We start from the raw sequence: 14219 nt of genomic DNA, 5'->3' as shown, positions 1-14219 counted from the left end.
TGAGTGCTTTTTGAACTCAGCATGACTTCGGGGCTGTCCATGTTTGATACCATGATGAATAATGTTTTCCAACCATGAAGAAAATATAAATATGGGTTCTGACGCTATAGCCTTCTGCTGTAGTAAGACCTGATAAACATTATGAGCTAATTCATGTGGTCTGCTTTAAGATTTGGTTATATATTTAAAACCACGTTCAAACCAATCCGAAGTTTATTTTCAGCAAATGAAATAGGATCTTCTGTCATCTCATTTACTTGCAACCATGTCCTTCTATGAAATCTGAGCCTGGAGTTAAGGGATGTTCTGTAAATACCATATACATTTATGCCATCAACTTAATGCTGAATTCAGTTGAAGCATGATTGCTGATAATTATGCTAAAAGGCCCACATCCTGTCTGTTCCCCTTTGGTATGCTACAGTTTTTATATACTTTGCTCTCTAATGAGGCATCAAAAGGACTCTATTAAAAAGAAACAAAATGATGACTTGATAGCACCTTCAATAAAAAAAGATTTGAGGGTATCTCCCTTGATTTTAAGTATTTGTTTCCACCAGTACATTTCTTTTATTTGGACAAAAAAAGTGGGTTGATATCTTAAAAGCTGCAGTATGTTTGGTAGTGATTTCTTACTCAGAGCTTTTTTTTTTAAGTGAAGCTATCATACGTCTTTGAGTAATCACAGACTTTTAAAAGTATACGTTATCAAGAAGATAAGAGAAACAGCCCTCAGCACTAACAATATTATCTTTTACCAAAATTGATTAGTCCATCCAGTGTGTCTCAAATATTTTGTGTGAACTTACCCAGCATGTTAAAAATATGAATTGGGCAGAAAAGAAAAATTTTTCCTCCTGCTCCATGTTTCACAGATGAGGTAATGTAGTTAATGCAATAAAATGTTGAACAAATGAAATGTATGATTGTTGTAATACAAAGAGAAGACACGTATTAAGACAACTTTATTTTGTCTTTAAAATCAACTTTAACTGTACTACAGTTAAGTCTGTGAATTTACGAAAATCCTTATCCAGTCAACGATGTTCAATTTGTATTTTGCAATTACCACATGTCACAAACTATATTAATTACCATAGAATAAACAGAAATAAAAAATGCACCTGTAGTTCAAGATGTTGAGGTGAAAGAAGTTATCAAGGAGAAACCACTAGGGAAAAATTAAATGCAAAACTGCATGGACTATAAATGTTATGGGAGAATTAGGGAAGGAGAACTCAGTTTGTTCTGGAGTTCAGAGTTGTTTGGTGAAAGAGAATACCTTTGAGTTTGATCTTGCAACATTAATAGGGTTTATCAGGGCAGCCGGGAGGATGGTGTGTCTGCCAGGTAGCAGCAACAATTCTCAGAAGGGTGTGGGAGTTAAACTGGAGATGAGGAGGAAGCTGCCATAAGGAAGAGCTTCTTGACTGGAAAGAAGAAGAATAAACTCTGGAGAGCAGAACAGGCAGTCAAGCACATTCTGTGGAGCAACTCTGCGGTGGTATTAGGATTCAGGCATAGATGTTCAAGTTGGGACGGTCAAAAGGAAGCTAGTGAAGGGACTTGCACAATTGAATGACAAGATGAAAGTGGAGTTTTAATACGTTTATCCTGGCAGGAATTTGGAGCCCAAATCAGAGCGGTAGAGTGAGTTGAGGCTGATTGGTCCTCTACATCTGAGTTGATAAAAACTGGGAAATGCTGATAAGAAAGGTGAATCCAGGAGATATTTAAAAGGACATTAAAAGTCAAGGTATGGAGAGTATTTTGGATAGAGGTGTTAAAGAAGGAATGTGACCACAGACACTGAATAGTTAGATGTGATGATGGACGTATGTGGATATGCTCTTAGAATGCTTCAGTTTCTTTGTGGTGAAATAGTAAATGTTTATTAGGTACTTTGCTTATGTTATCTGAGTGAATCCTCACAGCAGCCATACGAGGAAGATATTGTAATTCCTATTTGGTTTGAAGAAACTGAAATTCAGAGGGTTAAGCGACTTGCTCAGGATCACATGACTTGTTCCACTTACTTTTCTCCAATTCAATTTTGAATCTGTGTGCTGGCCTCCCATTCTAAAACATTCCATTCACTGCAGACACCCATGGTCTCCATCTCATCAAAAGGAATTTTCCCAGTCCTTTTCTTACTTTTGTAAATGTTCAGGTTACTTAATTGATCCCTCCTCCTTTAAATTCCTGATCAATCCATTGGATGCTATGGTACCATGTCCAGTTTATTCTCTATTTTCTCACACTTCTCTTAAATATTCTGTGCCTGTTCCTCCATCCCTCTGCTTTTTGAAGATCCTTGGAACTCTATCCTAGATCTTTTTATTTTATCATGTTATACTCCTAGTTCAAAAATTCTATGACTTTTACCATATACAAGCTGGTTTTAATTAATAAGTAAATGCCAACATTTATCACTCTAGCTAAGACCTTGCTTCTGAGTCACAGACTTGTACCTCTCCACCCCAAATCACCTCCTGCCTTGCTTACCAAGCCACTTTGACCTCAATATTTCCAAGCTATAACTCCTTATCCTTAAATCTTTTTTTTTCTGTGTACCCTATCTCAATAGGTACATGATCATTGGCCCATTTGCCCAAGCCAGATATGAGAAGATCATTGCTGGATTTTTCCTTCCCTAATACCTAAAATCTAAATAATCACTAAGTTCTATGACTTCTACTTACCAAGCCTTATGGATTACATTTCCTCAGATTTATCCAGAACCCAAGCTTGTTTTGTTGGTTGCTTTATGCCTGGGTGTAACCCACTATCTGGTATTTAGTAGTTACCCAATAGATATTAGTAGAATAAATGAATGAATAAACTAATGAATGGATGCAGGAAAGAATAAGTAAACAAATCAAATGAGAATGGAACTTTGCTTTCTGATTTTGAAATCTCTGATCTTTTCCAGTCAAACATTCTTTTTATGATAAGCTAGTTCTAGGACCTGCGTCTTTGATCCAGCATCTCAGTGTTCTTTCTACCTCTCATAATATATCACATCTGGGGAAAGAAAATCTTGGTGTCACGGACACCTTATCAAGTAGCAAGAGAGTGCAAACCCCTCTTTAACAATGACAAACCAAAGACTTAGAAAAGACATAACCTACTCCTGGCCATTCAGCTGGCTATTTGATAGAGGGACTAAAATTTAATCTTAATTTAGTGCAATAATGTTTCCTCTATTTCATGACACTTATTAATCTTTGAAAAAATTAAAAAATATTATACTCTTAAGCAACATGTATGTTAAATGAAATATAATTTCTGTTTATACAATATCTTATTTCTCTTGCTATCAGTAAACTATGTAGTCTTAGTAGTGTATAAATGCTATTTGCAATGTGCTTATAGTTTTCTATAAAGCTGCTCTGAATAAATGAATATTTTAATTTAATTGTTTCAGCAACAGAAGGGATTTTCCCAAACCTCAAACTAACATCTGACATCTTGATAAGCAAGAAAGGAGACTGAAATTTGCCTGTTTGTCTAATAAAGTTGAAAAGATTGACTTGAGAGCTTGAACAGTTACTGGACTTTCTGTTATGGCCGTCTTTAAGAGCTCATAAAACTATTTTTGGCCTGCTTAAAATTTTAATGCATAGTCAAAGACACCTCAAAAACTTTGGAGATATTTGGGTATCACTTCATGATCTGCCCTAAGTTTGTAGTTCTTAATCCATTAAAAGACAGACCTGCTTGTAAATCCACAGGTATAGATAAGAAGTCACTGTTTGACTGAGTCGGAACCCTTTTCAAATGAAAAATGTCAGTGGCAGAAAGAGAGGATTAATTACATTTTTAAAGGGTTTTCAAAGATTTTCATGATTCCTCTGGTATCACTTGAAATGTGACATAACTAGGTTCTTTTTTTTTTAGTGTGTAAAAACAAGCAAATTATTTGGGCATCATTTTTATGTAGAAAAGAACATTTTAAACTAGTGTTTAGCTGAAGGATTGAAATGTATTTTATTTTTTGAGGGTAAATTGTAAAGAGATTGTTTAAAATGTAAGCATGAATGAAAAATAAGAACTATCAGATAGAAATTAAACAGTTTCTTTTCAAATAGAAAAATTATCCCAAATTTTTAAATAACTGCATTATCAATATGAAAATGCATACATACATTAATAATGGGATATTTCCCACTGAGCCCTATTTGACATCATAACAGGTTGTTGGCTATGCTCTATCTTTGAGGATTTTCTATACAAGTCTCTGATTCTAATGCATTAATCATTAATCAAAAAGATTGTATGAGGATGAAAAACGTTTTCAAGAGAAAATCTCAGAAATGGGTTTGTTATTCTGCATGCAGAAAACAAATTATTATCGTTCCATATTCCCTGGATTCTGGGTAAGCTTCAGGGTTTGATATTTAAGCATTAATATGTTATTTTAAATGTTTTTTATTTATAAAACTATGTTTCAGAAACTCAGACTTATTGAATTTTTGGGGGTCCATTTGCCTCGTTACTGATCATCTTTAGCTACTGACGCATAAGAACGAAAAAAAAAGTGAGAAGTGTGTCTGTCTTAATTTAATAAGACAGACACACACTGTCCATTTTTAGTGTATTTGACAAGCAGAAGAGGAAGGAAGCGGGAGAAGATGGATAAATGGTGGTGTAGTCCTTGAATTTAAATTTTTCCTGTGAACATGGAATTTTTCCATTACATCTTCACTGTTCAGAAACAGATAAATTTATATTTCATAATGGGCACAGTGTAACCATTACACAATATTTTAACTAATTTTTGTTTATTTACTTTGATTTTTGTTTTTGGGTCGAACATGAAAAGGGATGTCTGGTATTGTAACTATTAAAAAGAGGTGACACAAAAATAGAGAAATAATAGATATAATTTAACTCAGGTTGATGGTGTTGCTTTTATGTTTTAAAAAATTTTATTGAAATATAGTTGATTTACAGTGTTGTCTCAGTGTCAGGTGTACAGCAAAGTGATTGTTATATATATATATATATATATTCTTTTTTAGATTCTTTTCCATTATAGGTTACTACAAGATATTGAGTATAGTTCCCTGTGTTATACAGTAGATCCTTGTTGGTTATCTGTTTTATATATAGTAGTGTGTATATTTTAATCCCAAACTCCTCTAATTTATCCCTCCCCCTCCTTTCCCCTTTGGTAACCATAAGTTTGTTTTCTATATGTCTGTAAATCTATTTCTGTTTTGTAAATAAGTTCATTTGTATCATTTTTTTAGATTCCACATATAAGCAATATCATATGATATTTGTCTTTTTCTGTCTGACTTACTTCACCTCCTGTGATAATCTCTAGGTCCATCCATGTTGCTGCAAATGACATTATTTCATTCTTTTTTATGGCTGAGTAATATTCCATTCTGTATACGTACCACAGCTTCTTTATCCATTCATCTGTCGATGGACACTTAGGTTGTTTCCATGTCTTGGCTGTTGTAAACAGTGCTGCTATAAACACTGAGGTACATGTATCTTTTTGTATTATAGTTTGTGGGAAAAAAATAAGAACCCTCCTGTACTGCTGATGGGAATGTAAATTGGTGCAGCCACTATGGAGAGCAGTAGTCCCTTAAAAAACTAAAAATAAAGTTACCATATGATCTAGTGATCCCACTCCTGGGCATGTATCTGGAAAAACTATAATTTGAAAACTATAATTCAATGGTGTTCCTTTTAAAAGCCTCAAGATTAAATCTATATATTTAAATTTAGTTATTGACCTGAAAAGAAACTAAGGCCATATTAAGGCAAATATTTCATAATATATTACCTACCATGATTTATATATCATTTGCAAAGTGTAATTACTGAACATATTTTGTTTTATTTAGAACTTTCCTCAGCTGTCTATTCTATATTGGTTTCCATTCATACTTCTTCCTATTCCATTCCTTCCATTTTCATGTCTGCTCTTGAGCAGACTGAGAGGAAATTCCATTAAAAAGAAACAATAAATTATATTATTAAGATTAATATTTTGAAATATAGAAAATACTGTGATAATATAGTATGGTAATACTCTCAGAACATAACTGTCATAGATTTAATTACTTAAAGAGAAGGTCTCCAATTCCTGATTGAGATTCTTTTCCATTTATTCCAAACAATGTTTAGGCTTAATGACCAATTTTTAAATTTTTGAAGGCTTCGTTTATTTCTTTTTTTTATTAATCTATTCATTTATTTCTTGAGTGAGCATTTGATGAATTCCTACTTTATGCAAGTGTGTATACTGTCTTGACTTCCTGTTTCTCTTTAATGATCCCAAAGTAATAATTAGGAGGAAATAAAAGGAAGAAGACCATCCTAAACTGGCTGTTTCTTAAGGGTTTTTGTCCAAACCCTTTTGGTAACATAGAATCTTACCTAAAGTACCAAATATAAAAAAGTAATGACTTTGATTAAACATTTTTTTAATTTGCAAAAACATAAATGTCCATTTTTTGCACATATAGTTGTTCTATCCACTGAAACGTAGTAAATTCAGGAAATTGCCAAGTGCTTTCAAAAACTCTCCATGTTGTTCACCAAGAGTCTTGAATCATTGTAATACAGTTATTGCCTAAGTTATATATCTTTAACTGTAATTTTTTAGTTACTTTGGTGATCAAATATAGGAATTTTAACTCTAAGTCATTGTCCTAACGCTTCTGGTCTATCTGTTTTGGCATTGGATCAATGCTTTCTGAGGACGTGTTATCATTTCTGCTTCTTAAGAATTTACTAAATAGAGTGGACTTCAGTAGGTAATAAGTGTGCAAAGCTCAAGAAAGAAATAGGACTAAATGTGAATATAATTATAAGGACAAGTTTTATTATCCTCTCAGGATACCAAGATCAGTTGTTTTTCAGATGAACATAATTAATTCTCTTTATATGAATCCTGAGAATATTGTTCGTGTAAAGCAAGCACACAAAAAGAGACGGCTGTTGGTAAAGCACAAGTGAAAGTACTTTAAACGCCTCTTGTGTTCATTGTCTGCAGGAGAGCTGGAGGTGTTTCAGAAAGATGGAGAACGAAAAATTCAGAGTCGGCAGCAACTTCCAGTGGGAACCACCTGGGGGCCGTTTGCTGGGAAGATGGACCTGAATAATAATTCCTTGGTATGTGGATGTTCTGAGATGGTTGACTCTTAATACTTTGTCATAGCACAGAAATTATCTCTGCTTGCTTCCCAGTGAAATCACTAAAAATAACTGTTTTTTCTTTCTCATGGACCACAAAACTGGGATGTCTTCCAAGTGGTCTGTCTCTGACAGTATTATACGTAGAATTTAGAAGGAAACAGGTTAATCATACTAAATGGTTATCTAGTAAGGTAATTTATAAGGTTGTGGCTTTATCTGCTTAGCCAGACTAATATTGTCCATATTTAATAATATATACAAATGCTTTTATTTTTTAGATGACACAAATTAATTGTCATACATTACAGGTTTACATGATGAACAAGGAATAAACAACCTTGATATTGCTTGGTAATACTATTTGTACCTTTAAGAGTGAGAATGAGTGATCAGCATTATAATTTTTCCTGTTAACTTTTTTGTAAAAATTCTGAGATCAGAAAGTCTACCTCTAGGAAAGATTGTATGGACAATTGATTGATTAGATGTTTTAAAAAGTTATGGAAAGATGGACTATTTGGTTACATTTAAACTTCATTTCTTAATTGAATGTTAGCTTCCTATTGCAGCTGTAGCAAATTACCACAAACTGTGGCTTAAAACAACCCAAATTCATCATCTTGTAGTCTGAAAGGAATCTCTCCGGGCTAAAATCAAAGTGTCTGCAGGGCTGAGATTTTTCCTAGAGCTTCTAGGGGGGAATGGGAATCTGTTTACTTTGCTTTTCTATCTTCTTAAGGTTGTCCACAACCTTTGGCTTCCAACCCCCTTCCATCTTCAAAACCAGCAATGGCTGATAGAGTCTTTCTCATATCTTTATTCTGACTCTTGTGTCTCCCCCTTCCACATTCAAGAACGCTTGTGATTACATTGGGCCCACCTGGGTAATCTAGGGTACTCTTGCAACTTTAATTCCATCTGCTTTCTTAATTCTCTTTTGCCTGGTAACATTCACAAATTCCAGGGATCAGGACATTAGGACTTCTCCTATTATAAGTAACAATACAAGTGATAAAACTTGGGGATAAAAAAGTTTTATATTCTTTAGGAGATCCAGAAATTATTTATATGGATGGAAGTCCTTCTCTCTAAATGCCATTTTTGTAGGAAGAGTTTCATGCCTGCTAAATATCTCCATCTACACTGGGGGTCGGGGGGAGACATAAAAACTCCCAGGGGGATTTTGACAAGTGTGCTCAACTCAGCAACATCGCTTTCCTTTTCCAATTGATTACATGAAAGAAATTTCTTCTTCAAGCTATTACATGAAAGAAACTGGTATGTGTGGATTTTTGCTTATTTAGTGCCATGTGGATGAGACAGATGTCATTGATTTAACTAAAAGTAATGATTGGAATAAATAAGAAACATTTGTGTCATCAAACTTTCAAACAACATAAGAGGTTCTAGGGGTGTGCTTTTTACTTCCTAAATCCATGTGTTTAATCCATAAAAGGATGAAGCAGGAGACTGTACATGTGTTTAAGAACCAAACAAGTTGATAGACCGGGCTAAATATTTAATAATCTGGGCAGTTTAATTTGTGGTGGTCCAGTGCACCTACTTCAGAAAGGGTTTGAGAAGTGGCTTCACAAACATTGCAGACCTTAGTTGGTTGAGTTGTATTAGTGGACTGTTCTGCTGATTCCTTTGATAGAGTAATATTAGCTATTATACTGCTTTATCAAGCAAAGGCAAGAGGAAGATTGTGTCAACATCAAAGGTTGAATTCAATGCTATTCAAAACCCATTTTATCTGGGGGTTTCTATTGGTTCTCTAGCATTGCTTTAAAAATGTTTTAGGCAATAAGATATTTATCTTATTTGTCACTGTATATCAGACACCAACATAAACTTTAGTCATTTCTCTGATATTTCTTCAAGAGTGTACTGCCATTGAAGTGGCAGCTATTGTTGATATAAGAAATGCATGTTTTCCCCTTTATTATATCAACATAATATCTCTATGAAAATGCAACTTTTGATTAATCTTTGTATCATTATATATATGTAGACTGGTGCATTTTACACATTTTTAACGTATGCTAAATTGTGATGTGTGGAAAGTAAACCTATTTGTGGAACTAATTTTTCAGTGAAATATTTTTAGACAGGTGATATCATTTGGTTCTTTTTTCGTGCTTCTATACCACTCTAAAGCTATCTTGTGCCATACATAATATCTTTTAAAGGATTCAATTTATAGATATGAAGTTTTTGGTGTTTTTGATACTATTTGAAGTGAATGAATGCTCTTTAGGGTATCAAAAACCAATCGTGGGGAATAGCTTTTAATAGAAAATAATCTTAATACCCTAGTTTTCTCCTTTTTTCTTAGGATTTAAATATTTAATTCATGTTAATTCCCTAAGCTATAGCATTTTCCCCATTTTAAAATGTAGTTGCTTTGCTAAAATATACTTAAAAAATTTTTTTTGACAATAACATTCTTTTCCAGAATTTACTTTTGATTTTATATCATTAAATACTACTAATACTAATATTGACACTACTGTTACTTCTGTAGAACAATTGTCTAAGTTATACTTCATACTTATTCTTTTCTAGACACTATGTGGAGAATTGGAAATGGACTAGCTCCTTTACTCCTCAGAACAAACCTGTGAATTTGGTTCTATTTTTATTTATTTATTTATTTATTATTGAAGTATAGTTGATTTACAATGTTGTGTTAGCTTCAGGTATACAGCAAAGTGATTCAGTTATGCATATTTATATCTATTCTTTTTAAGATTCTTTTCCCTTATAGGTTATTATAAAATATTAAATATACTTTCCTGTGCTATACAGTAGATCCTTGCTGGTTATCTAGTTTATACATAGCAGTGTGTATATGTTAATCCCAACCTCCCAGTTTGTCCCTCCCCCTCTTACCCCATTGGTAATCACAAGTTTGTTTTCTATGTCTGTGGGTCTATTTCTGTTTTGTATGTAAGTTCATTTATATCATTCATTTTTTAAAATTCCATACGTAAGCAATATCATGTGATATTTGTCTTTCTCTTTATGACCACTTCACTTAGTGTGGTAATCTCTAGGTCCATCCATGTTGCTGCAAATGGCATTTTTCTTTCTTTTTTATTGCTGAGTAATATTCCACATCTTCTTTATTCATTCATCTGTCAATGGACATTTAGGTTGTTTCCAAGTCTTGGCTATTGTAAATAGTGCTGCTCTGAACATTGGGGTGTATGTATCTCTTTGAATTATGGCTTTGTCTGGACATATGCCCAGGAGTGGGATTGCAGGATCATACATTAGCTCTATTTTTAGTTTTTAAGGAATCTCCATACTGTTCTCTATAGTGGATGTATCAATTTACATTCCCACCAAAGTGTAGGAGGGTTCCTTTTTCTCTACACCTTCTCCACCATTTATTTTTTGTAGACTTTTTGATGATGGCCATTCTGACCAGTGTGAGTTGATACCTCATTGTAGTTTTGATTTGCATTTCTCTGATAATTGGTGATGTTGAGCATCTTTTCTTTTTTTCTTTAAACTTTTTATTTTATATTGGAGTATAGCCAATTAACAGTGTTGTGATAGTTTCAGGTGCACAGCAGAGGGACTCATCCATACATACACATGTATCTGTTCTCCCCCATACTTCTCTCCCATCCAGGCTGCCACATAACATTGAGCAGAGGTCCCTGTGCTATACACTAGGTCCTTGTTGGTTATCCATTTTAAATACAGCAGTGTGTACATGACGATCCCAAACTCCCTAACTATCCCTTCCCCCCATCCTTCCCCCTTGAATTTGGATCTATTTAAAATTATATTTATAGATAAGAAAATAAAGGCTCAGGCCTTTTGATTCCATAATCTGTGTTTTTAAAGACCAGGCCACACTCCTCCTCAATAGTATCTATAACATGATTTGAGTATGATAAAATTGTTAGGGATTTCTTTACATGAATTCTAAGTTTATAAAAATCTCTGGGAGAAAATATGCAGTGATTAGAGGTAGACTTTTTTTTTCTTACTTTGGGCAAAATATTAGTTATTATACTTCATAACTATCATGACTGAGGAGTTATGAGTTAATCCAAAAACTACCACAATTTTATTACCTCTTTATAATTTGGACAGTACTTTAATATGTGTTTTATATCATGAAGATAAATTTTCTTTATCATAAAATGTATAGCCTACTAAACCTTCCTTACCCAACCTGGAATCAAGTTTGGAATTAGCACATTCTTTTAAATTAGCACACCCTTTTAAATTGCTTATTCGCCAACCGACGTAATGTTACTCTGTTCAGACTCATGGTGTTGTCTCAAGAGATCCAGCACACTAATTAATCCAACACAGTAATTAATTGAGTCACCATGCCAGATGTCAAATCCTTTTTATATCTTTCAAGTTCCCATCTTGAAGTGCATTAGCAATATGCCACCTTCTGCAGGAAGCTTTTGCAGACCAGGCATTTGGATGTATATAGAACATTTCCAGAAATATAGGCTATATAGAAACACCAAATGAATTGATTTGACAAAAAGTTTTCCTTGGAATCATGTAACACACAGAACACAGAAATAAATAATCTTTTCCTTACACCTCATTATCTTGTTAGATATTTCATGCTTAATGGCAACGTATAGTTAATATTTTCATTGGGCCAGATAGGGGTCAAAGTGCTTTATAAGTTTTATATCTCATTTAGTTCTTACATAAGCATATGAGAAGATAATATCCGTTTTTTCCTCCTTTGTTATGGAGGAGGAAACTGCTACTGTGAGAAGTTGAATGACTAGCCCAGGGTCACCTCAGTCTGACTTGAGAACCCGTGTTGCAATCAAATACTGTCTGAGAAATTTTATCTGTAATATAGGGATAATAATGCTACCTAGCTTATCAGAATTTTGTAAAGACTAAATGAGGTAGCATACATGAGTTATCCAGAAATACTGACTACTGTTACTGCTCAGTCACCTGTAAAAATGGGTGCATTAAAATCTGTCAAGTTTAAAACCGAAAAGACACTCCAAATTAAATAAGTAAAACTATAAACTTTTGGCATTTGGGGATTTTACATGCCTAAATTTGACTATTTTCCAAGGACACTGTATTAGTCTGCATTCTCCAGAAAAACAGAATAGGGTGTGGTGTGTGTGTGTGTGTGTGTCTAGAGAGAGAGAGAGAGAGAGAGAGAGTGAGGGGGAGAGAGAGAGAGAGAGAGAGATTTATTATAAGGAATTGGCTCACATGATCATGGAGACCGGCTAGGTGAAAATTTGCAGTTTAGGTCAGCAGGCTGGAGAGTCAGTGGTGTAGATGAAGTTTGTTACTTGGGGAGGCCAGTCTTTTTGTCCTATTCAGGCTTTCAGCTGATTGGATGAGGCCCACCCACATTACAGAGGGCAGTCTGTTTTACCCAAAGTTCTCTGATTCAGTTGTCAATCTCAACCAAAACTCCTTCCAAGTTAATACACAAAATGAACCATCACAGATTCCAAAGGTCTATGGTATATTGTAAGTTTCAGTTTTTTCAGGCAGTCTTACACCCCTGAATGAATTGTTAGCCAGTAAGTGAGCCTAGACTTTTTTCCAACATTGTACCTCTGTGCCAAGGAATAACTTAATGTACTATCGTGGTGACACAAATTTCATGTTTTTGAAAGTCTTGTAATTTTATTCATTGAAAATATCAAAGGACTATTGACAAAGAAGGAATTTTTTAAAGCACTTTAAATTGTGATCAATATCTGTTTTGGAGGTGTTTTAGAATTTCTATATTTATATGTTGTGCCTTTGATGTTTTCCCATTTTCTCCTGAGGACAAAGATCTTTGTAATATGCTAAATCTCTGCTATGCTAGCCCAGGTAAGTGCTTAATAATGATCAAACAACCTTTATATAGAAGGTTAGGTGTCTCTAATATTAGTGACATTTGCCCTCTCTCTTGAATATATCAGCTGTCAGTAGCTAACGAGTCTTATTCAGTGAACTGCATGCTGGAATCATGCAACATGCATACTTAATTAAACAGAACATAAATAGAAAGTCCCAGGTTTCTTAATACATAATAGTAAACTTATCACAATCTGTTTAATTCAACAAATGAAATTTGACATAGAAATTTCATTTTATTGTTGCCATTCAATCAGAATAGAGCCTTGTTTTATTTTCCCGTGGGGTTGTGACATTGAATTCTACAAATAGGAAATACACATATAAAGGATACTATAGGCAAAATTTTATTGACTTAATAATGACATAGTGCACACATTAAATTCCACCTTACATTTTTAAAGATAGTTATTAACATAGAAATGTGGTTGAGGAAAGAATTAGAGATTCCTGATCACATCACAGGGAAATATTAGAATTGTTAGATATCTCCATTGCTCCCCTTCCAGTTCTATCTCTTCCAGTACCCGTCTCTGAGCCCGTTCATTGCCATGGTCTTCAAGCTTCATGTTGTACACACTCTAGAACAACTATATCCCTAGCCATGTGTCTCTAGCATTCACCTGTATTGCCAAAGGCTGCTTAGTGGAATTATCTCTGACTTTCTATTTGAGAACATTTCTTCCAGCCTCAGGAGCAAACCTAACTGCAAGCCCGGCAAGCTGGAAGTGCTGGAGAATTAACACTTCCAAAAGTAATCTTCAACCAATTATGGGCAGAAGTAGGTGGATAAATACCCCTGCTTCCTCACCTCTCCATTAGGATATGAGAAGTGTTCTACACAGTCTCTTGGAATTTGCCAGTGAAATTGAAGTCCAGCTGGCTTTATAACACAGCGTTTATGGGTTTTCTTTTCCTTCCTCCTCCACAACTCTACTGAATTTTTCTGAGATCACCCCTCCAATAAACTACTGACACTTGAATCAGTCTCAGGGTAACTTTCTGGGGAAGCCATACCAACACAGCTTCTAGGATACAGTAATGAAGTAAATTGGAAAGTTATATCCAAATTATTGTTGAGATTCTAGACAACATAGATTTTTTTAAATTGTTAGTATTCAATTCTAGATCACTGCCTCTGGCAAATAATAGATACTCAGTAGATTCTCTTTAAAATA

At 34.2% G+C, this 14219-nt stretch overlaps 1 protein-coding gene across 3 annotated transcripts in view; it reads left to right on the top strand.

Annotated features, from left to right (window-relative positions):
- The window catches only part of ZFPM2 (zinc finger protein, FOG family member 2), a 465108-nt gene that overhangs the window by 232640 nt on the left and 218249 nt on the right, over positions 1 to 14219 (top strand). For 2 of the 3 annotated variants that reach the window (XM_007188758.2, XM_007188757.2), the window contains exon 4: positions 7022 to 7140. In XM_007188758.2, coding sequence (XP_007188820.1) covers positions 7022 to 7140 — 119 coding nt within the window. Of the gene's footprint in view, positions 1 to 7021; positions 7141 to 14219 lie in introns of those variants that run through there. The other variant, XM_057532394.1, reaches the window with a different exon arrangement.

Source organism: Balaenoptera acutorostrata, chromosome 17 (assembly GCF_949987535.1).
Source record: "Balaenoptera acutorostrata chromosome 17, mBalAcu1.1, whole genome shotgun sequence".
NCBI lineage: Eukaryota > Metazoa > Chordata > Mammalia > Artiodactyla > Balaenopteridae > Balaenoptera > Balaenoptera acutorostrata.
Note: the sequence above shows the minus strand (reverse complement) of the source record. Positions and strands in the feature narration are given on the sequence as shown.